This window comes from Salvia splendens, chromosome 20 (genome assembly GCF_004379255.2).
Source record: "Salvia splendens isolate huo1 chromosome 20, SspV2, whole genome shotgun sequence".
NCBI lineage: Eukaryota > Viridiplantae > Streptophyta > Magnoliopsida > Lamiales > Lamiaceae > Salvia > Salvia splendens.
Genome location: NC_056051.1, coordinates 6,917,532 through 6,940,746, shown reverse-complemented (window position 1 = coordinate 6,940,746; position 23,215 = coordinate 6,917,532). Strand labels below are relative to the sequence as shown.

At 38.8% G+C, this 23,215-nt stretch overlaps 1 protein-coding gene and 2 pseudogenes across 1 annotated transcript; 1 reads left to right on the top strand and 2 right to left on the bottom strand.

The window, feature by feature from the left end:
- Positions 1–2,783: 2,783 nt before the first annotated feature.
- Positions 2,784–9,547, bottom strand: LOC121782201 (annotated as a pseudogene).
- Positions 9,548–15,581: 6,034 nt separating this feature from the next.
- On the top strand, positions 15,582–18,351 carry LOC121782491 (annotated as a pseudogene).
- Positions 18,352–18,431: 80 nt separating this feature from the next.
- Positions 18,432–21,832, bottom strand: LOC121782490 (FHA domain-containing protein PS1-like). The gene is made up of 6 exons (XM_042180357.1): positions 21,468–21,832; positions 20,733–20,941; positions 20,315–20,641; positions 19,293–20,220; positions 18,830–19,206; positions 18,432–18,744 (listed from the first exon to the last, which is right to left on the bottom strand). The coding sequence occupies exons 1-6, from the start codon at positions 21,760–21,762 to the stop codon at positions 18,505–18,507; spliced, it is 2,376 nt and encodes a 791-aa protein (XP_042036291.1). The 5' UTR covers positions 21,763–21,832; the 3' UTR covers positions 18,432–18,504.
- Positions 21,833–23,215: the final 1,383 nt, after the last annotated feature.

Here is a 23,215-nt window from a genome sequence, read left to right as displayed (position 1 = left end):
CGTTTTTATATTTAGATCTAGTTTTGTATGGACCAAAACCCCAATAACAAAATTCATAATTAACAATCAAACCTCATACTTAAGTGTCGTGTTTTGTAGTATTATAATCCCTCCATTCCGCGATAGTAGATGTGTTTCTTTTGATACGATGTGTATATACGTTTGTGATGCTAATGAATTTTATTATATAAATAGGCAAAAATAGTAAACCTTAATCACACTCATAATGGAAATCGAGTTGAGCTAAGTAAACTAAACTGTTGTGGACTGATTTAGTTCTTTTCAAACTCTATATTTCCAACACCCATCAATCTTGGTCATTGTGTCTCTTTTTTCCTTTTTTTTACGTTAGTTTATATTAGAACAAATATACTATCTCCGTCCCTCATTAATTGTCCACTTTTATCATTTTTGTCTGTCCCTTATTAATTGTTCACTTTTGCTATTTTCGTCCGTCCCTTATTAATTGTTCACTTTAATTTTTTACATGGTATGTAGACCACACATTCCACTAACTCTCACACTCACATTTTATTATAAAACTAAAACTAATATACAAAAGTGGGACTCATATTTTACTAACTTTTTTAACCCACTTTCTTTTACATTTCTTAAAACCTGTGTCGAAACAAAAGTGGACAATTATTGAGGTACGGAGGGAGTAATTGTTTTGAATTGAGATTGGGAGCCAATAAATCTACTTCGCCCAACGTAATTATTGTGTGTGAGATTTTGCCACTTGCCACCATCAATACTACATATATCGATCTTTGAATTTCCAAGAAATTTATTTGGACTTTTTTTCATGGCTGGTGTGTAGGGGTGTGCATTCGGGTTTCGGTTCGGTTTTTTGTCAAAACCGAACCAAAACCAAAAAACCGAATTTAGTTAAAAATCAAAACCGAACCGAACCCGAAAAACCGAAAATCGAACTTAAAAAACCGAAAAACCCGAACAAAACCGAAAAAACAGAAAAACTCGAACAAAATAAATATAATATTAATATATATATGTGTAATTTATTTTATTTTATATATACTAATAGAATATTTATATATAATATAAAATTAATAATACATATAATATATATAATATAGTAGAATTTATTAAAATAATATACTATATATTATATATAATATAATATATTAAATTAATAGAATATATATATAATTCGGTTATTCGGTTTTTCGGTTTTTTTCTTCGCCCGAACCGAACCGAACCGGAAAACCGAAATTTTTGTATTTTCAAAACCGAACCGAACCGAAAAACCGAAATAACCGAACCGAACTTCAAAAATTCGGTTTGGTTCGGATATTCGGTTTCCGGTTTTTTTCTCACCCCTACTAGTGTGTTACATTTCCTTTTCCCTTTCAATTAGTAAGAAGGCTTCAATTCTGTCAATAACCAACTACTCTCATTAATATATCTCAACTAGTCCTGATTTGCCAAGGCTAACAACTTCTTGTATACTGCATTGCAACTTTTATTTGATAGCGATGTTAAGCGGTCACATTATGGTTGTTCAAACAAAATATTACTTAGATATTATACATTACTTAAATAAAATAATTGAATTATATTTTCATATTAATTAGAATTATTGATTTATGTACGTGGCTGCATAGTTTATAGTGTAACTGAACACTTTTAATTGATATTTGACAACTACTGATAAACGGTTGTATCTTTATAGTATATATGTTGCAATCAAACAGAAAAATAAAGCTATCCCATGAAATGGACTATTCAACTAAGATTCATTCAATATTTGATGTGTCACTTTGTCAAACACATTGAAGTATTTGGAAGAAAATGACGATGGGAGCATAGGCTTTTGGAATGAACTGAGGTTGAGTTTATAGTAACTGAGGTGGTTTATGGTTGGAAATGGAATATTACTAATTTAGAACCACAACAAAATTTTATATCTAGTTCATGTAATCAAACAAATAATTTGGAATTGTTACATACAATAGTAGTATTTAACTTCAAATTCAATTTCATACAATGTTGGAGATAAGCGGACTCGAACTGCTTTGATTGTAAGTCATTGATTATGTGTGAAAGGTTCAGTTCAACCGATGGCTACTCTTTTTTTATTTTTTTTTTTGCATTAACTTGTTTTTGTCTAATAAAATTATTTAGGGTTTTTTAAAAAAAATTATAAAGAGGATCATTAACAACTCTCCCCATTTATCACGTGGTGACTCGAACTCATAAGTCATTCTTACTTTTCTAATGTTGCCATTGGTGTAGGATGAAAATATATCATGATGTAGTGTAATATGATAGGTTGCTCCGAATAATCCATCTATTCCCTTAGATGGGTCCTACTTCACTTTTTACCCTATCACTTACTTAAGAAACAATACTTGCAACTAGGGATGTCAGTGTTGTCTAGAACCCACGGGATAAATAGTTAAATTTAGATGGTTGGCGATGGATTTCTCGCGAAGTTACAATCCAACCAATTAGCCCACAACCTGAGTAAGGCTAATTCAGAACCTAGTAAATTGGTCTTAGCCTCTTAGGTGCAACTATTACCTATTCTTCTACTACCTTAATTGAGAACTTGTTCTACGCTTTAATGATGATTATGATGAAAATTAATAACAAAATAAAATTAACCCTCCAATTTATGTTTAGTATACATTCCCCCGTCCCATAAAAATAGACACTATTTTCCTTTGTTACATCCCATGAAAATAGTCCATTTTTATTTTTAGCCATTATTTTTACTATTTGGTGAGCTCTTTTTTTCACTAACAAATTACTACTAGTAGTTTAAAATGGAAGAAGTAAAAAAATTAAAATTTTGAATTATTTGAAAAATATATAAACACAAAAAAGTAAGACCTGGTGAAACACGACGTCTTCGTTATGTATCAAAGGCTCGGGTCCTGTTGTTCGAAGGCATCCTCATCTTGATTCGTCTTGAGCGATGGCATCCTTGTAGTTTAACTGGACGAGGTGATACTGGAACGGAATCTCTAATCTCCCTTTATGATACGAAAAATCTACAGCGTTAGGTCTTTAGGGTCCTCGATTATCTTGGCCAGGAGGCTGCCAGATCAGCACCATATATCACGCGATGATCTGCTGTTACATTTACCTAATAGAGTCGAGAAGTTCTTAGTTTAGGTTGATCCCATGTAAAGTTTTAATATAACCGGATATCACGAGCGTGATCTTACCTGCATCTGAGTTTTCTGTCCGATCCGGCCATCCTTTGTACCAACAAGAGACGGTTCAGAAGCTCCGACTGCCATGATTGAACCCTATGGAAATCATATATATGGTTCGTTATTGCATAAGACGGCACACCAAAATGATATTTCTACGGGCAACACAATCATTCTTTCTCGATTTATGTATAAAAAGCTTACAGTTCCCGGTGGCAATATAGCATCAAAGCGATCCACGCCAAACATTCCGAGGTTAGACACTGTGAAAGTGCCTGTGAAGCAATGAGGCAACGATGGTAAGCGTAAATCAACGGCATCGAGCGGATTTCAAGCTATGAGATTAACAAGTTACCTGTTAAGGGCAGCTCCTTTCTCCGGCGTCCTTACGTAGGATCGGCGGCGATCTAGTTCGTGGCTGTGCGCGGAGCTCCTCCGTCGGGCAGCGGCGTGACTAGGGTTGATAGAACAATTCACGATTGTTTGTGGAAAAATAATATTTCTTTCATTGATTGATTGAATTCCTAAAATGATAACACCCTATCTATTTATAATGCTAGAATATCTACTTAATGAACAAGAAATAAATATATGAAAAGATATTCAAATCCCTAATAAATCTAAACTATACGAAGGCTCGTATCAACTCTCCCCCGGTTAAAATCTACCTTGTCCTCAAGGTGGAAACTACGAAACAACAAAGTGTCGAACGCAGAAGCTTTGACGAGGCATCTCCTCCGGGATCAAACACATATCGAACAGTTGAATGCCTTCCTTTATCACCTCCAAGAACACTCAAATATGGCGCGTCATTGCACGGAGGGATGAATCGCGCATCGACAACGAGTGATGTCGAACGATGAACAATACTTGGAATATCGGCATCAACGAAATCCACATAGAAATAGGCAATTGTCCTTACACCAGTGCAATCACCACCTCTCTTAAACCCACAGTTCGCACCATCCGTCAATGACATTTGAGCCACATTGAAAGATGCGATTATCTTCTCCCCTTTACCAATAGAACCACTCTCTTCTTTATCTTCTAGCAATGTCTCCTCTTTATCTTCTAGCAATGTCTCCTCCTCTTCTAGCAATGTGTCCTCCTCTTCGACAATCTTCTCATCATATACCCCGACGAGCCCTTGCAGCGGCATATTGTCGGTCTTATCGATCTCTTCTATGGCCTCGTCGTTTGGAACATCAAGATTAGAGCCCCCATTGTGAGCGGCATTGTTGGGAACTTTCTCATCGTAAGTGGCCACGCCCTCATCTCCCTCCTCGGCGTAACACAATAAACACTGTTTGCACACATGACCCACCACCCATTTATCTGGGCAGTAATAACACAGACCCAACCGAGCTCGTTCCGCCTTTTCTGCCTGCGAAACCCGGACCCTCGGCGGTCTTGCCTGATCAACCGCACGTCCCGGACCTCCCTGGGTCTGAAACGGCGTCGGTAAAGGTTGCGATGACTGCTGCGCCGGAGTACTCAACTGTAGCCTCTCCTTCATAACTGGTTTAGGGCCTTGACGATCAAAACGATCAAGCACATCCTCCAAGAAATCCTGCCACGTCACGAAATCGTTATTTGCAAAATAGTTGAATACCCAATCCGCCGCTGGTTGATCAAATAACATGACCGCGTAGTGCAATCGTTGGGCATCGGGCATCATCAAATGATTGAAGTAAGATTGGACCCTCGAGATCCAATTTGATGCATTTGTCCCCGCGAAACGAGGAGGATGCATTTTGACCCACTCCGGTTTGACATACCCCGCGATTTGAAACCTCTGGTGTGGGTCCCAGCAAGACGGCGGGCGATCGACTGACTGATCGTACCCGTTGGACTGGTTACGAGATTGGCGATAACCCATTTCCCAAGGTTTCTGTTGACGAAAATCTTCACCATCGAAGTCCTCTCCGTACTCGTATCCCAGTGGAGGTTCTGTATAGCGAGACCATGCGGGTTCCAGGTTCTCAAACCGCCGATCAGTCTTGTCTCTCCACGCAATCAGCTTATCCAAGCGATCCAGCAGGCGATCCAGTTTAAGGCTAACCGGATCATCATGGTGTGACCCCTCTCCGGGTCTGTTCTCCATCTCACCGTCGTCGAACGGCCGACAGTTGTAATTCCCAAAATCACGACATCCAACCGGCTGTTGGCGACGTGAAAAGACATCGGGTCGGGACGATCCCCAAACCGACTTACCGTTGTTGTTGAAGCGTTTCATGAGTACATAGGATGAAAGCACCAGTTGATACGACCCTACGTCGTATCCCGTTTCACCGGCGTCCTAACGAAGGATCGGCGGTAGCAAGAACCGGCTGTGCGCAAAATCTTCCCTATTTATAACACTTAATCCTAACTTATTGAACAAGAAACAAATATATGTAAAGATATGCAAAATCTTAATAAATCTAAACTAATTAAGTGAAGACTCGTATCAACTCTCCCCCGGTTGAAATCCATCTTGTCCTCAAGGTGGAAATTACGAAGCAACAACGATAGCCGGTAGCAGAAGTTTTGGTGAGGCGTCTCCTCCTGGATCGAACACACGCCAAATAGGCAAACGTCTCCCGACATAGTAATCCCCATCAAAGTCCTGAACATTCGTGAAGACAACTGGTTTTGCCGGCATGTTTAGCCCGATGTTAAATGTCTTTGTGGCTAGCGAGCACTTCATAACTCCTCCATGTGGCAGCTCCTTATCATCATCCGACAGCATATTCAAAGCATTCCAAAGAACATTGTCAATTTGCAGTTTCTCATCTTCATCTCCATCAGTCCCAAACTGCAGATCAACATCCTCGGCACCATAATACTCCTCACCAAATGCTTCATTCATCTTTTTATCATGTGCTTCAGGATCAAATTCAGCCTCCAAATCATCCTTATCTAGAAAGATTCCTTCAGTCCCAGCCACCTCCCTAATCTTCTCTAACTTTACCTTTATCTCTTTCTTCTTCAGACTCTTTAACCTCTTCAGCTCCTCCTCTGAAATGTTTACATCCACATCGCCATGCCCTTTACTTTTCCCTTCCTCCAGAGATTTCACATTCTGCTTCCTCAGCTCCTCTGGATCTTGCGAATAACTCTTCAACTTATTATTCTCTCCATCATCCCCACTTCCATCCTCTCCAGCGTAGCACAATAAATGTTGTTTGCACCAATGAAAGCTCCACTGCTACCCGACGGAAAACATTCCGCACAGCACCCGCTTTGGTTGCCGAGTCCAGCCTGTCCGCCGAGCTCTAGCCGCCGGACAATCCTACTTCTGCAAAGCCCGACGGGAAGGATTCCTGCGTGCCGCGTTGAAGTCAGACCATTATCCATAACCCATACCTCACCACCCAAAAGAAAAGAGTGGCCCTCTTCGTCCAATTTATTCAAAAAAAGGAAGAAAACCACCAAACAGAAAGCTTCCCCCTTCCTTCGTAGAAAACATCATATCTTCAGTCCGTCAACATGTCATACGACTATGCCGGCTATCACCGTTATCAACGCTTGTCCTATGATCAGCCACCAGCCAGGTACAGGCGTGAACCCTACGGTCCGCCGCAACCTCACCGAATGGGGTCTGTCCAGACGCGCCACCCCACTTGTTGGGATCCGCCCCGACAACGAACCGATAACTGTTATCCACCACCATATCGTGATCCAGGTATGGTCCCGGATTCATACGTCGAGCCGCGAAACTCCTACGCCCGATATCGCCCGTGGCAGCCTCAATATCACCCTCGTCCAGCCACCAAAGCGGAGGACCCGATTAACACAAAGTTAGACCGCTTATTGGAAGCATGTGACAAGATAGAAACTTGGTTCGATGCCACAAATTGCTGGTTTAGCAAATTCCGAACTTTACCGCAGCCCGAACGTGATCTTGATCAGCCCCATGTTGCTGCACCACTCCGAAAGATGGCATATCCTCCATCAAGAAATAATGAGGCTTCTTTTGGGCCTTCGCGTTTAGTCCCCAATGAATCAACGACTCCACCATGCCACCGCACCAAATCCGATCAAACCCCAGCGCGTCAGCCTTCGTGTTGGGAACCCCCTCTAATGGCCACCCCTGCTGTAGACCAGATCCACCAACCCTACCAGCCGCTACTGCCGCTGCCGCGATCAAATCACCCGCTGCAGTCGAGTCCAGCACAGCCCTTGGAGCTGCCGCCCTACTCCACTCCATGCCCTCTCCAACCCTTGCAACCGCTACCGGAGACAGCTCCATTGTTGGCCTCTAATCGTCTTCCGCAAGCTGCTGTCTCGAGCTCGAGGCCAAAGGAGTGGCAAATGAATATGCAAAAGGCTGGTGAGTATGGTTTGATAAATAAAGTTGTGCCTTGTTCTCGTGATTTTGTGGGAGAAAAGAACATTGTTGAAGATAAATGGAAAGAGAATGGGATGGGACCGAAGGGTTTAGTTGAGAGTAAAGACAATAAAGATAGTGACATACTTAAGATGATCGAAATGATCACCGTGCGCGCATTCGATCCTGGTGTATGTGTCAGTCTCAGCAATCAAAAAGAAGAATTTCTTGCTCTGCAGATAGCAAAACCGGATCTACGTGATAGCAAGAAGGAGCTTCCGTTGGGCAGATAACTCGGCGATTGATAGAATACTCCGGCGTCCAATTAGGATCGGCGGAGGGAATCCAAAATTAGGATTGGAAAAAATACGTTATCTTTGGGAGAGAAAATATTTCATTAATTGATTGAATGAATAAAAAAAGATAACAGTCTATCATATTTATAATACTACTGACTTAATGAACAAGAAAACAAAGATATAGAAAAAGATATGCAAAATCCCTACAATATCTAAACTAAATAATAATAATAGAGGTTCGTATCATTACCTGAATTATATTCTTGGGGCTGGAGCTGCTTCCCTCGTGCCTTATCAACCAACTCCTTCCACTTTCTCGATAATGAATAAATATCAATCAGAGACAAAAGGGGACAACGAAGAGGATGAGCAAAAGTGAAACAAGGCAGCCAACACAAAAAACTGTCCAGGAAACTTGATAAAAGACGAGAGAGTATTATGGACCTTGTCAGCATCTTGAAGTACTGGTGTGATCAAACCACCGTCTATGGCTACTGCTACTGCAATGTTGATATGACTGTTATACGTAAAGCTCTTGCCGTCTCTGCAGCTGGACCAGAGCAAGTGCCGTTGCCTTGGCTAGCAACGCTGTCATAGTCACTCCTTTAGGCTTGATCTGATAAGGAATCGGTAAATATTACATCAGGCCAAACAATCTGATCCACAAAACCGAGAAAACATGCATTTCTTAGAAGCAAACCCTATTGAAATTACACCAATTCGATCGATTCCCAAACCAGTTTTGTCTATGCTGCAAAAAACTGCAAATTATTCCCTCGTGTGTCATTTTCATAAAACTCATTTCTTCAATAAAAAGCAAACATGTAACTGCTCAGTCTTATACTAACTTCTACAAACTTATCTAATCCAACAAAAACTGAAAAGACAAGCATTCCATTGAAGCCACCACTCTCCCATTTGGTCCGCTTCCAACAATTCCCTTCAAATCCACCCCCAAATCCTTCGCCAGCTTCTTCGCGTAAGGCGACGCCACCACCCTCTTCCCCCCTTCAGACGCCGGATGCACAGCCGACCCCACCGCAGCCGCATTGCTGCTGACACTAGCTACAGCTACAGCAGCAGCAGCAGCAGCAGCAGCAGCAGCAACTGGGCTCGGCATTTCATCGAGCACCTTCGGGGCATCGTTGCTGCCAGCTGCGGCGAAGGCTGATACAGAGGCAGGAGAAGACGACCTTTTCGATTGGGCGAGGGCGATTTCTTCCTCAGTTTCCGAGAGGAAAGCGATGGTGGATCCAACCGCAGCTGAGAGCCCTCGTCGACGACAATGGCGGCCAAGTACCCATCGTAAAACGACTCCACGTCCATGTCCGCCTTGTCGGACTCAACCACGACGACTGATTCGCCCTTAGCCAGCTTACCCCCCTCCGATTTGACCCAAGACACGATCTTTCCCTCCGTCATCGTGGAGCTGAGCGCATGAAGATTTCGCGGATCTTGGATTGAATCTGATGGGGCTTTCGGGGGAGGTGGGCGGCGGCGGAGGGCAGGGCGAGCTGTGGGGACGAAGGAAGTGTGGAGAAAATGAGAATTAGACATGGTTTTAGTGAGAGAGAATTGGGGTGAAAAATATGGAGAAGGCAGACAATGTGTTTGATGAAATGGGTGTTAGAGTATTTGCTGTGAAGAGGGGTAAAAAGATGGTATTTTTCTTGAATCCATCGAAGGAAAGGAGGCGGAACTTCCTAAGCTCAACTAACTTTACCGGTAATGTCAAGAAATATTGAAGTGAGTGTGTAAATGTGTGTTCATATTTTATTTTTCAATTGCAATTTATTTAATTTTGTTCATTTATATTGTAGTTTTGAATTAATACCAAATTGTAGGTTAAGCGTGAAGTACATTATGGTCAGTGGCGGACGCAGGAATAAAGTTTGGTAGGGGCTTTACTAAAATTTCTCATACGCTCTTTCATCTATAAAAAATAGTCTCGTTTTGCCATTTTTGGATATCGACTAGTCCCATTTCTAAAAATGGAAAGTTTATTTCTCATATTTTTATCTACTTTTCTTTCTATCTCATTTACTTTACCTACTTTTTCTCTTTCTCTCTTACTTTATTAATTTCTCATTAGAACCCGTGCTGTCCACAAATGAGACTATTTTTTTGTTCCGTCATCTCTTATATTTTACTCTCTTCATCTATCTTACTTTATTCCCTTTCTTACTTTACCCTCTCCACTTTAACCTTTAACACATCAATTTCTTAAATCATGTGCCAAAAAAAACACCCCAGCTACCTTGAGACGAATGAAGTAAAAATTACAAAAATGCATAAATATCTAATATATAAAATTAATCCAGCACAAGTTTAACAAAAAGAATAATATAATTCATGTTCTAGTTATGTTTGTTTTGCTAAAACAATAAATATCTAATATGTCAAAATGCATATCCTTCCTTTCCTAAAAATAGAAATTCTTTACTTTTAGTTTGTTTTCTAAAAATAGAAACTCTCCATTCAGGAAATGGATCCCACGACCTTTTAGTATTAATTTCATTACTTTTTCTATTTTTTTAATAGATTAATTTGGATTAAAACTCGTATTATTTTTAAAAATTTTATTTTTTTAAAAATGGAGAGTATGACAAAAGCAAAAGAAAAAATTGACTATCACCTCACCAATTACAAGTTGTAATTGTTGTTTGAATAAAAACGTTAAATTTAGGAAACAATTTAAAAAATGTTACTATAAGTATTTAAAACTTAGTTACACTATTCATATTATTTGGAGAGATAAAAGTTAAACCGTGCAACCATTTAAGTTGGGGGTAGGGATTGACTTTTTCAACTGTTATTATTATATTCATTTAAGTTTTAAGAGGTTTTATTTATTTCTATCTTCTTTCTCGTCCCAATTCTCCAGCAGCCATTGTTTCAAGAAGTTAAGTTTTTTCTGTAATTTTATCTTTCAGCCCCTCCTTTCCACTAAATTTCTTTCCCATGAAACCTAAAAGATATAAATTTGGGAAGGGCTGAAGATAGAGTATTTTAATTTTGAAAAAATTATAATAGAAATTTATTTTAAAAAAAAGTTTGGGAATGGCTTAAGCCCCTCACCTCCTCCACCTGTGTCAGCCACTGATTATGGTTTACTTAACTTTAATTTTTGGTTAGAGCATATGAACTATTCATAACATATTTTTAATTCCGATAATTGATCGATTATAATCTAGTTTTGACTATGGTCTCTTTTTCGATTCGTGGTGCTCTACTTCCTTTTGGGCCCGTTCCTGAAAAGTATGGACTTTTTAGTCTTAAAAACTTCTATCTCTCTAACGGGATGAGATTCATTCTCCACTAATAATATTTTAAAAACTTTTTCTTTATATCTTTCTCTTACTTACTAATTATGCATTAAACTCGTGTTTAAAAAATTGTTCATGCTCTTCACATACAGAGGAAATATGATTTTTAGATATTTATTACTTTTTTATAAATCAAGTTTAATTTTTTTTTCAAAAAATACCCACTCAAGAAGTGGTGAATTTTATTTTATTTTTAATCAAAGAAAGGAATGTTCGATTACAAACATAGAATATGAAAAGATCTTCTATAGAAAGGCACAGTGAGGGCTCTTTTCAAACATGTTGTGAATCTCATTTAGGTTCGAATAATTCAAAGTGTGCTTGATGTACAAGTTTCACAAACTTATTGTAGGGATAAGACAAGTCCGGATTCACTAATTACCGAGACCTATTTGTTCTTTTATAAGAGAGCTCAGTCAAACTCTCACTCATGCGGCTGACTTAACAAAGAAACTAGCTAGGATACAAGATTATAATATATAGCTATTAAACTCCTTCGTTGAAGTAATCCTAACACTCTTTGACCGGATGCTACTGGATCACCAAGGAGACCCTGCACACTAAATGAACTCGTTAGCAAAACAACACAGAATCCTCTCGGATCTAAAGAGTAATGCACACAAGTAAACAGGAAACTCAAGAAACAGAATAGATCTTAATGGCTAAGCCACCCGCCAATAGCACAAATCTATTCTCCAGAAACCAGATCCAAGGGAGCAACGTTGAATCCACCAGTGATTCACCTCACACCGCACCTCACACCGCAGATACCAACACCAACCGACTCCACCATACCAGATCTGGAACCTCCGAACACAGACTCACATAGAACCTCACACACAAAACCCTAGTTCTCACCAACACTACAGCAACCGAAGCAGTTGCCTTCTCCAACACTCACACAAGATCAATCACTCAAATAACCGTGAAAGATCACAGAGAAACAGCCGGAGACTCATCGGAGAAGAAGAGAGAGAAGAGAGGAATTTCTGAGTCAAGAGAGTAGAGAGAGGGAGAGCAGCTTCGAATGTCAACCGGAAAAAGGAGAAGGCAGGGTGTAGGTATCAACTGAGTATTAGGCTAGGGCAGCCACCAGCCCACATTCTATCTGGGCCAACATAAAACACAACCCAAATAAAGTTCACAGCCCAAATATTCAACACTTATAAAATTGAATTTGATATACACTAACTATAAAAAATGTTTCACTTAAAAAGTAAATAAACCTTGATGATACATTTTTAATATTCAACTTAAAAGAATGGATCCTTAACACAAGAAAATGACGAATTCAAGCCCACCAAGCAGGCCCAGTAAGGACCATTACAAGTCCTATTCGATTTGCCAAACCAAATTTAAATTTATTTAAAAGAAATATAGATATAAAAATATCAATTTCCCATATTTATTGTCTAGTACAAAAAATGTGACACCACATGACTCCCCCCCACTTGAATATAATGCGATTTTAATTGGGTTGCTTTGAAAATCAATAAAACGCACGTGGATAAATATATAAATAAACATGTCTATGAAAACTCCAAAGTGACACTTTCATTTTGATTTTTTATTCCGTTTGGAATGAAAATAAAATCTCGAAAGGGGTTTTCGATATTCTTTATGAAATCTTGTCCACCGACAGAATATTTCTTTTTTACCTTCGAAAAAATAGAATTCATTTCGCATGTAATATGAACTTGCTAAAAATAAGATATAATTAATTGAGTAAATGAACTTGTAATGATAGTACTACTATTACAACATTTTAATTTAAATTGTTAGAAATTTAAAATGTGAGTCCTATTTTTTTAAAAATTATGTCGTTGCAAAATGAAGCAAGAAATTTCATATGCATTGGTGCCAAATTGTATTTGTTGGTAATGCTTTGGTTTTTGGATGATTGATTTTGTTCATCCCAACTCTTTTTGGCATCACCGTTTTCATTTATTTGAATTTTTGGCATCACCAATTCATTTTCGAGGGTGCCTCGATGTGAACTTTGGTCTTATGCCAACTCAAACGTTGGATCCGACTTGATGCAACTACGATTTCCCTGTATTCTACCCTAGAAGTTCTATTATTGAATCTAATTATGATACAAGAATTGTAACTCAGTAAAACAAAATGATGGAGTTATTTAAATAAACACATATATTTAATGCTAGTATTAAAATTATAGTAAAACTAGGGCTGGGTCGATACGATTTATCGTATCGAAAACGTTGTATCATGTATCATATCAAAAATATCGATATGAAAGAATTTCATATCGTTATCGTATCGAAAGTTTCGATATATCGAAACTTTCTATATGGATAATATCAATATCATTACCGTATCTATATTTCGATATATCGTTCAGAACGATATATGAAAGATCGATACGATATATCGAAATTCGTACCGTTTCAAATACCTGTATATCGAAAAATATAACTGAAAAATAACACAAAAATTAATAAAACTTCAACACAATAAAATGAATATATATGTTTTCTAAATATATTAATGAATTAAATGAATATAAATATATATATATATATATATATATATATATATAGGGTCTTGTTAGGTTGAGATTTTTTAGCTTAATTGAGAATTGAGATGCATTTTCAGCCACTCATTTTGAAATGTCAACTGCAAGTAGATTATGTCAACTAAGGGGTATTATTGTCATTTCATTTCAATAGCCAGAATATCAAATGTCAACAACTCGTATTAAAATGTCAACAACTAAAAAAAAATTAATTTTTTTAATTTTTTTAATTTTTTTTAATTTTTTTTAATTTTTTTTTAAATTTTCGCGCGATGTCAACTACTGAGACATTATGTCAACTACGATGTGTAGTCTGCACATCAAATGTCAATAGCTCTGCACATCAAATGTCAACAGCTTATAATTGACATTATATATGTGTAGTTGACATTATATGTGTGTAGTTGACATGAATTGTATATGTAGTTGACATTACATGTGTGTAGTTGACATGAATTGTATATGTAGTTGACAAAAAAAAATAAAATAAATAAAATAAATAAAAAAATAAAAAATCGAAAAAAAAATATATTTTTTTAAAAAAATAAAAAAAATATTTATTAAATAAAATATATGATGAAATTACAAATATGCCCTTTCACAATTAATTAATGTAAAAATATTTTCCATGTGGCAAATTCTGGACCACTCATTTAATAAAAATGAGTGGCTTATAATGCATCTCAATTCTCAATTAGGCTAAAAAATCTCAATTGATCACAACCCTATATATATAAAATCCAGACCAAATCCTGACCATGAGATTTGACAATCCAATGGTCAATAATTAAATAAAAACACGGAGGGTCATTGTAAAACAGTTTTAGGTCATATTATAAACTTTGGATTTGAGGTCATGTTAAGATCATTTCATGTCATCCTTACTATAATGACGTAAAAATAAGCTTACAATGACCTAAAAATGACTTTTGTATGCTTGGTTCTGCATTTTTGTATTAAGAATGGTTTTGCATGGATCAAAACCCTATATATATATATGATTTTAAACTTCAATATGTATTGAATTTCAATATGTTTCGATATACACGGTATATATCTATAATTCCAATATGTATTGATTTTCGATATATCGATATATATCGTATATTTGATATAAAACAATATATCGCTATATAAGGAAATTCATATCGTTATCGTATCGTATCGAAAATTACGATATACCGAAAATTTGATAATTTTTTAATATTTTTCAATACGATACGAGCGATATATCACTTTTTCGATATTTTTCGCCTGCCCTGAGTAAAACAACGTGCTTCCACATTTATTCCATCATTTCAAATTCCCAAAGTCAATGGTCGCAATCAAACGAGAAAAAGTCTTGCAAATATATTGAATTCATCTTCCCACTTGTAATATTCTAATATATACAAGCTATTATCGCTTAATACAAGCTGTGTTAATTTTCTTTTAAGGATTAATGATCAAATTTACCTAAATTTTTTAGTGATTTTATCATTTCTATTTTAATTTTTGAAATTTAGTAAATTTATTTTAATATGTTGTTACTGTGTCAACCATATCCCAGTCATTTCATTAATTATAGTTTAATTTATGCAATTTGAAATTTTGGAACTGTCAAAGTGAGTATTTTGCTCTAAATCTACTATGACACGGTCTCCAAGTAAATTTAATATCAATATTATTATTGAAGAAAACACAATATTTTCATTACAAGAATCGATGGAGAGAGTGAGATTTAGAGAAGCATCCATGTTAGTTGGAAGATACCCACTCCCAACTCAAAGTCAAGATCGCAATAATTCCACTTTTTAATACACAAAATTAAACCAATAACAGAGGCAAAGTATGAACAGATTAATTAAATGAAGCAAGAAAATAGTTAAAAAGAGTAAAGATTCTCAATTTCGATTTCAGAAAAAATTTAATAGTCCTCGAAATTCAAAAGGAAACGTAGAAATAGAATATGGAGTATAAATATAGAAATAAATGATGTGTATAAGTATTTATTTATTGAGCTAAAAAATATAAAAATTTGTGCAAGAAATTAAGTAATGAATTGACATCCATGGTGAGAGATGAGATGGTGATATATATGGATTGACATTGACTTCCAACTTAGAAATGACCTTTCTCAATTTGCATCTGCCTTCTCTTTAATCTGGTGAGTTTCTATCTATTTTTTGTTGTCTTCATTTTTGTTGGGAAACGTAGAAATAGAATATGGAGTATAAATATAGAAATAAATGATGTGTATAAGTAATGAATTGCATCTGTCTTCATTTTTGTTGCATCTGCTACTCCTTTTTGGGTTCTTGATTAGATGCTTTGCTTCAATTGTTCTTGAATTTTATGCTTTGATTGAATTTTCTTGATTTGTTAGTTTGATTCTTGAATTGCTTTGCTCTGAGCTGAATCCCTTGATTTGATCGAAAAAGGAATTAGGATGTGACTCTGAGTTCTCTGTGAATGTTGGGAACTAAAAAAAAAGTAATCTCTTTCTTATTTGGTGCTTTGGGATTTCTTGTAGTTGAGAAAGGAAACAATGAAAAACAGAGATGCTTAATTTCTTCTTATTTATGGATGTAGGGTTTAGGAATAGATGGAAAGGTGCTATTAAAATTACAGCAAATTTACTTCTATTGGTGTTTATCTTATAGCTTGGGAGTAGAAATCAATGATTGAATAAGTACTATAAGTTCCTAATTACAAGTTGATAGAAGATTATTTTGATTTAGCAGGATGATTTACTCTCTCTTTATCTGGTTTTGTTGAGGGAGCTGATTTTAGGTCATTAGGATTCTAATTGGGGATAATTTGCCAAAGATTGTAAAGATGCAAGTTTGGTTTGTGGATAAGACCCTTCACTATGTAGAGATTCTTAGTTTTTCTCGAAGCTCTTCTCGTTCCCCATCAATTCGAAAACTCTTTGCTTCCAACTAGTGGTTGGTTTGATGAATAGATGAATGAGGATCTGCATCTTTGGAAGGCTTGAAATTCATGGTGTTTTGGTTGTGGAAAGTCGTTGAGGCGTGCTTGACGTGTATTCTGTTCATCGTCGTGTTGGTTTTTGGTTTGTTTATCACCTGACTTCTGCTAAGGCTTTTGCACCTTTCCTACCCTATGATTGCAGTTTTATTATCTCCTGTTGCAAATACTAAACTTAATATGGACCCGGACGAGAAGCTATGTGCAGAAACGTGGGTGAAGTCTTCATCGGGTCATGAATCACTCAACACGGATTCAAATAACCGACCTTTCACAGATTTTGATAGACACCACCCGAAGTGGGAAGAATCCCCGTTTAATGGCTGTGGAGTAAGGACTTTAGGCCAACAATTTTCTGGTTTCGAGGGGTCATTTGCGTCTGACGTTGATAGCCAGAGGCAAAAGAAGGATCTTCATGGTAAGCAGATACCCGAGGCCCATGAGTCGGGTTATATGCAGAATTGGGATCCGAGCGCCATGCTGAACAATCTCTTGTTTTTGGAGAAGAAGATTCATCAGCTGCAGGATTTGGTCCAGTTAGTTGTCGGGCGCAGAGGCCAAGCTATGAACCAAGCAGACGAGATCTTGGTTCAGCAACAGCAGCTTATCACGGCTGATCTCACCTCGATTATAGTTCAGCTGATATCCACTGCAGGGAGCCTTCTCCCGTCTTTGAAGAACTCTGAGAGTTTGGCTAGCCAGCTCGGGCAGTTTGGTGGGATCGCGACCCAATTAGCCGGAGTTACTGATAATGTTGTCCCTAACAAGATGGAGGATCGCCATGATCCAACGGGCGTTTCTGAGGATCATGATGTAAAGAGCGATGACGATGCTGAAGGAGGATCGCCGCACCCATTTCTGCACGATCTGCGGGAAGGGGTTCAAGAGAGACGCCAATCTACGGATGCACATGAGAGGCCATGGCGACGAGTACAAGACTCCGGCAGCTCTCGCCAAGCCCCATAAGGAATCGAGCTCGGATCCAATCTTCATCAAGAGGTACTCCTGCCCTTACGTCGGCTGCAAGCGCAACAAGGATCACAAGAAGTTTCAGCCTCTTAAGACGATCTTGTGCGTGAAGAACCACTACAAGAGAACCCACTGCGACAAGAACTACACCTGCAGCCGCTGCCACACGAAGAAATTCTCGGTCATTGCAGATCTGAAAACGCACGAGAAGCATTGTGGGAGAGACAAGTGGCTTTGCTCGTGTGGCACGACCTTCTCTAGGAAGGATAAGCTCTTCGGCCACATTGCCCTCTTTCAAGGCCACACCCCGGCCATCCCTCACGAAGGGGCCGGGGCCTGGCCGTCCGATCAAGGACAAAGCAGGAGTGAAGCAACAAACAAAGTCGAACAGCTGGACTTCAACTCGTGTCAAGGTTTAATGGAGGTGGAAAGGTCCGGAGACGACCCATCAAACTATTTCTCGCCTTTGGGTTTTGACACGAGTAGTTTGGCCGGATTTCAAGAATTCCCCCGACCTCTATTTGAGGACGCAGAGAGCTCCTTCTCGTTCTTTCTCTCTGGTTCTGGCGACTACTCTCCGAAGAATGGAAGGTACGCCGCTCCAAACGATCTTGAATGAGGCGTTCTCATTCTCCGTTAACGTAGCTTTAAGTAATGCATATCAATGTATTATTTCTTTGACATCAAATAAATCATTTTCATTGTGATCTACCAATTCTGCTCTTTTCGTCAATGAGAAAAGCATTTAAATTCATAATTTTGCAGATTCTTGTAATTATATGTATTATAAATCCTTTGTGACAACAGATCAAAGTAAAACTTCCATTTGATTATACCTATTACCAAAATATAGTAACATAAATTGAGCCATTGAGAAGCACTCAAATTTAGGGCATAAATTCTCAACAGCCTAAGCTCTCATCTGTCTGAAATTGGAGTTGTGCAGCAGTATCAGCTTCAAACCTTTAGCTCCGTCTCCCGATCTTGTAGCCTTCTTCTTGGGGCTCGGGTAGTATTTCTCCTTAAGGACTGTATCATCCACACAGGTCCAAGTAGCCCCTCTTGGAGAGCTGTCGGAATACAAGAACCTCGCTGAGAAAGGGTTGACAAGACTGGTGCGAAATTCTCTAGCTGTCTCGCAGATGACACCCTGCAACGGACCATAATCAGTTAGATGCGTTTGCAAGCTCAAACGACGGTTTAAAGGAACTGTATATGGAACGAGATGCGCTTACCTCGGCCATGGCTTTGATCTTTAAAGTGACATCATCACTGAGAAGGACAAGTTTCCCGTCCATGGCTTGCTTGAAGTAGAGAGCAGATTCGAGGATGTGGTCTGCAGGGGATGGAGTGACGATTTCTTGCAAAGTATAGGGAGAAAAGGGGGCTGAGCCGACAGGGAATGCACCTTCCTCCTCGCTTAACCAGCGCGCCGGGGCAGCAGCAGGCGGAGTTGGTGGAACGAGCCTGCTCTCCTCTGCTGAGCTCTGCACGTGAATCCAACACGTTGTTGAAGCCATACATTCTTCGATCCATTGCAGCGCGGAAGAAGCCTCCGTCATTCTTGACAGGAAACTAGCGCGCCTCACCATGCAGTCGAGCTCCTTCAAAACTGAGATTCAGAAGAGAGAGGCATAATTCATCTAAATTGAAGAAAAGTTTCATTTTTACAGAGGATAATGTTGGATCAAATCATACCGATTCTTGGAATGACCAACGAAGTCCCTCGGAGACCTCTCAACAGCTGCAGCTCTCTCCTCGACTTCTTGTTCAGCAGACAACCAGTGTCTACTACAATAATCCACCTGTTCCCACTCGCCTTGGAGTAATTGACACATCTTCCTTCCCTCTCCATGCATTCACGAACTGGAGGTGTCGGTGTGGACTTATTATCACCGCTGGAAACCACAGGCAGCGGAAGAAACGGTTCCCGTTCTGCTGCCTTGAAAACACAATGGCTTTTGGAAACTGATTTAAGTTCCTGTAGAATAACGCGACTATCGATCTTCAAGGGCGAAGGTGTGTGCAAGTTTGGACACCTAGCTTCTTGAGAGCTCCCGACATTCTTGATGGACTTAAGAAGATGGCTGTTTGGAGTCATGTTCTCCTTATCTGAAGTGAAACTTTCATCGTCTGAGACTGATTCGCTCTTCAAAGCCTGGTCGAATTTCTTTCCCAAGGATCTAACTAGACAGGAATCTGGGGAGGCGTTCTCCTTGTTCGGGATGAAGTTCTCTTCATCCTTATCCGGACTAGCACCACACTGATCTTTCACCATTGGTTTATTCACACGATCTTCAACGAGAAGTGATCTGACCTGCGCGCTCATATGAATGCTCGTGCAAGCCGCCTTGCTTCTGCTGGTTCTGATCTTGACGCCTTCGGATTTACCTCTCCTCGACCAAATGTTCATACCTAACCTTTTCTCCGAGCGTATCTCAGAAGCCTCCACGATTTCTGTCAATGGAATGCGGCCTTGCTGACTGCTGTAGAATTCATTTTCATCTTTGCATATCTCAGGCGAACTGACAATCTCCGCTTCATCTTCTGGCCGTGGAGGCGTTGTTTCCTCTTCACATAACGGCCGATCCTCCATAGTTTCAATTAGATAATTCCCTTCATCATCCTGAAAATCAAAACGCAGAATGAAATAAAGATCAACTCTTGACATTTACAAAAAACCACATCCCTAAACTCAACCATATTACATGATCCCTCACCTCTTCCGCTTCTTCATTACCATCACCAGAAAATGATGCACCCAACGACAACAACTGGCTGCCAGAGATTTCATTTTCGTCGTTGCACATTTCAGACGCTTCATTTTCGTCATTGAACATTTCAGATGCTTCATTTTCGTCATTGAACATCTCAGATGCTTTATTTTCGTCATTGAATATTTCAGGTGAGCGACTGTTCTCTACTTCTGCAGCCGTTTCTTGCCCGGACAAACCTTGATTCTCCTCAGAGAATTGCCACATTATAGCTTCTATTTCGTCAGTCAGATCCCGGTCCAATTCATTTTCATGAGACAGATGATTCTCTTCCTGAAAATCAGATGCTAAATCAGCATAATCAGATATCCCAGGTTCACAATAATAACATACATGCTGACATACAAGCAGACTTTTAAGCTACCTGATCCGCTCCTTGTGTGTTTTCATCGACAATGTCCAACGCATCCAGCTGAGGTACAAACGGGTCGTTTACCTCATAAGCCGAGCTGATCGGAACCCAGCCAAGTCTGTACAATCTACTCGACTCCCCGAGCTTCAGCGTGTCGCCTGGAACTAGCTCCATTGTGATCCCCGGCTCGATTCTTTTCCCAGAAATGCAAGTCCCATGGACTGATTCAAGAAAGGCAGGAATTCAGTAAAGATAACAGAATAAATCCAATGCATCAATTACGCATTCATCCACATTGGATTAAGATAAAACACAAAAATCATATCAATTCACAAACTGTAGTGTTAGATTGTTTCTATAAAGATTAGAAACCAGCACACACACACACACAACTGGCATCCAATTGGAATCTCTACAATCATCAAGAAGAAATTCAAGAGTTTATCAACAAAAACCCAAAACTAATCAAGATTAGGAACAAACATACACACACAACAAGATTATTGCCTAAATTATAGTTTAGACACGCAAATAACCTTCTCCACCTAAATTTTTCGATCAAATCGAAATCCCTAACATTTTTCCCCCAAAAAACAGAGAATTCTGTTCAGGAACTTATGCCCTGATGCAAAAATGTTGCAATTCAACTAAAGAGTTTCAAACAAGTGAACAAAAACTCAACACCATCAAAATTACACAAACAGATTTAATCAGTTTAACACACAAAAACACGGAGTGGAGGTTTACTCGATGATAAATCGGTGACGAAAAGTGATCGAGAATCAGGCTTGGAGTGAATGCGGAGATGGAATCTACTGATACTCGGGTGCTCCAGCTTTATATTGCAATCGGGGTGCCTCCCCACCAGCAATACCTCTTCAATTTCCGGTTTCTGACCGGAAATTTCCCCTGAGGAAGATGAAGAAATCGGAGGAGGATTATCCAAAACGAAGATATTCTTCAGTATGCAGCAGTTCTTCAAGACTGTGAAAACCGGGATTTGCCTCTCCTTTGGCTCCACTTGTTCTTGATTCTCCGCCATTGTTGAGAGAGGATGAAGCTGAGTGAAAAAATGGGGGGTTTTGACTGTGTTGGAGGGGGGAAATGAGGTTTTATATATATAGGGAATTTGAATTGAATCGTTTGAAAATGGTTACCGTTTCATTTAATATTTATTGATTTTAATATTTCCTGGTGTATAATTTTCTTAATATTCATGATAGTCCAAGTTCGTAAATTTCATTCCAAAACAGCTTATATATATATTGGGAATTTTTAAGTAACAAGTTTGACGTTGCTAGTTACAAAGCGGAATGTGTAATTGAATGTGCGTGAGAGTAAAAATTACTCCCCCTGTCCCTAAAATTTTGTCACATTTTTTCATTTTTGTCCGTCTCATAAAATTTTTCACATTTCACTTTTTACCATTTTTGGTAATGAATCTCACATTCTATTAACTTATTCTCACTCACATTCTATTATAAAATTAATACTTTAAAAGTAGGATCCACGTCCTATCAACTTTTTCAACCCACTTTCCATTACATTTCTTAAAATCTGTGTCCAATCAAACTACTACAAATATGGAAATCCTGAACGATCAACCCTAATACTTTAAATGTTGGAGGGTTGATGAAAATGTTAACTTGCAAATCTCAAAACAGGGTACAAATCCTGAGAGCATCTCCAATGACGGTGAGCGGGCCGGCTAGCCGATTTCCGGCGCTCGCCGGTCCGCTCGCCGAACCATTGGAACCGGCGAGCGCCATTTTGGCGAAAAAATCGGTGAGCTCTGGCCGATTCGCCAGCGCTCGCCGGTCTGCTCGCCGCCATTGCAGGCTCAGGACCGGCGAGCAATCGACGAGCGAATTTAATGTTTTTTTTTTAATTTTCGAAACACTATATATACGCGATTTGCATGTCATTTTCATTCGCACCACTTGTTTTAACGAGTACTCTCTCTATCTTAATTTCTGTACAAGATCAACAACAGAAAATGAGCAACGTTGGTGGTAGTAGTGGTGGTAGTGGTGGGGATGATGAGGAGTACGATCGTCGAATGAACGGAGATTCTACGCAGATTTTTCCTCCTTCGTGATGGAATTTTTCCTCCTCCGTAAGCTGCAAATAAAATACCAAACAAACCCAGATTTAATCAAAATCACGTTGAAAAAAAAAGAAAGAAAATTTGAATCCTACTCTTTCCCCACGTTGGAAAAAACCATCCTCCATCTCTCCCACAAATCTCTCCCGTATCTCAACCCCCTTTCCCCTATATTAAATCTCTAATCAGTTATTTCTTCCCTCACCAATCGTTCTCTGCAATCAAATTTTTCTTCTTCAACTCCTATCCAAGGTAAACTATGTTCTATCGTTTGTATCTAAATTTTCTCCTGCTTCAGAATCTAACATCAAATTGTTGCTATCAGCAGTAATCAAAATTCTCCAGCTTCAAGAACCTGTCTTTCAGCCTTGTGAACTTCACAACCCAAATT

Excerpts from the sequence above, each read along its gene's own strand:
- LOC121782490 (XM_042180357.1), bottom strand. The coding sequence starts at position 21,762 with ATGGCGGAGAATCAAGAACAAGTGGAGCCAAAGGAGAGGCAAATCCCG. Across the intron at positions 20,942-21,467 it reads CGTCACCGATTTATCATCGA|TCCATGGGACTTGCATTTCT; the intron begins GTAAACCTCCAC and ends TTCTTGAATCAG. Across the intron at positions 18,745-18,829 it reads AGATCAAAGCCATGGCCGAG|GGTGTCATCTGCGAGACAGC; the intron begins GTAAGCGCATCT and ends GGTCCGTTGCAG.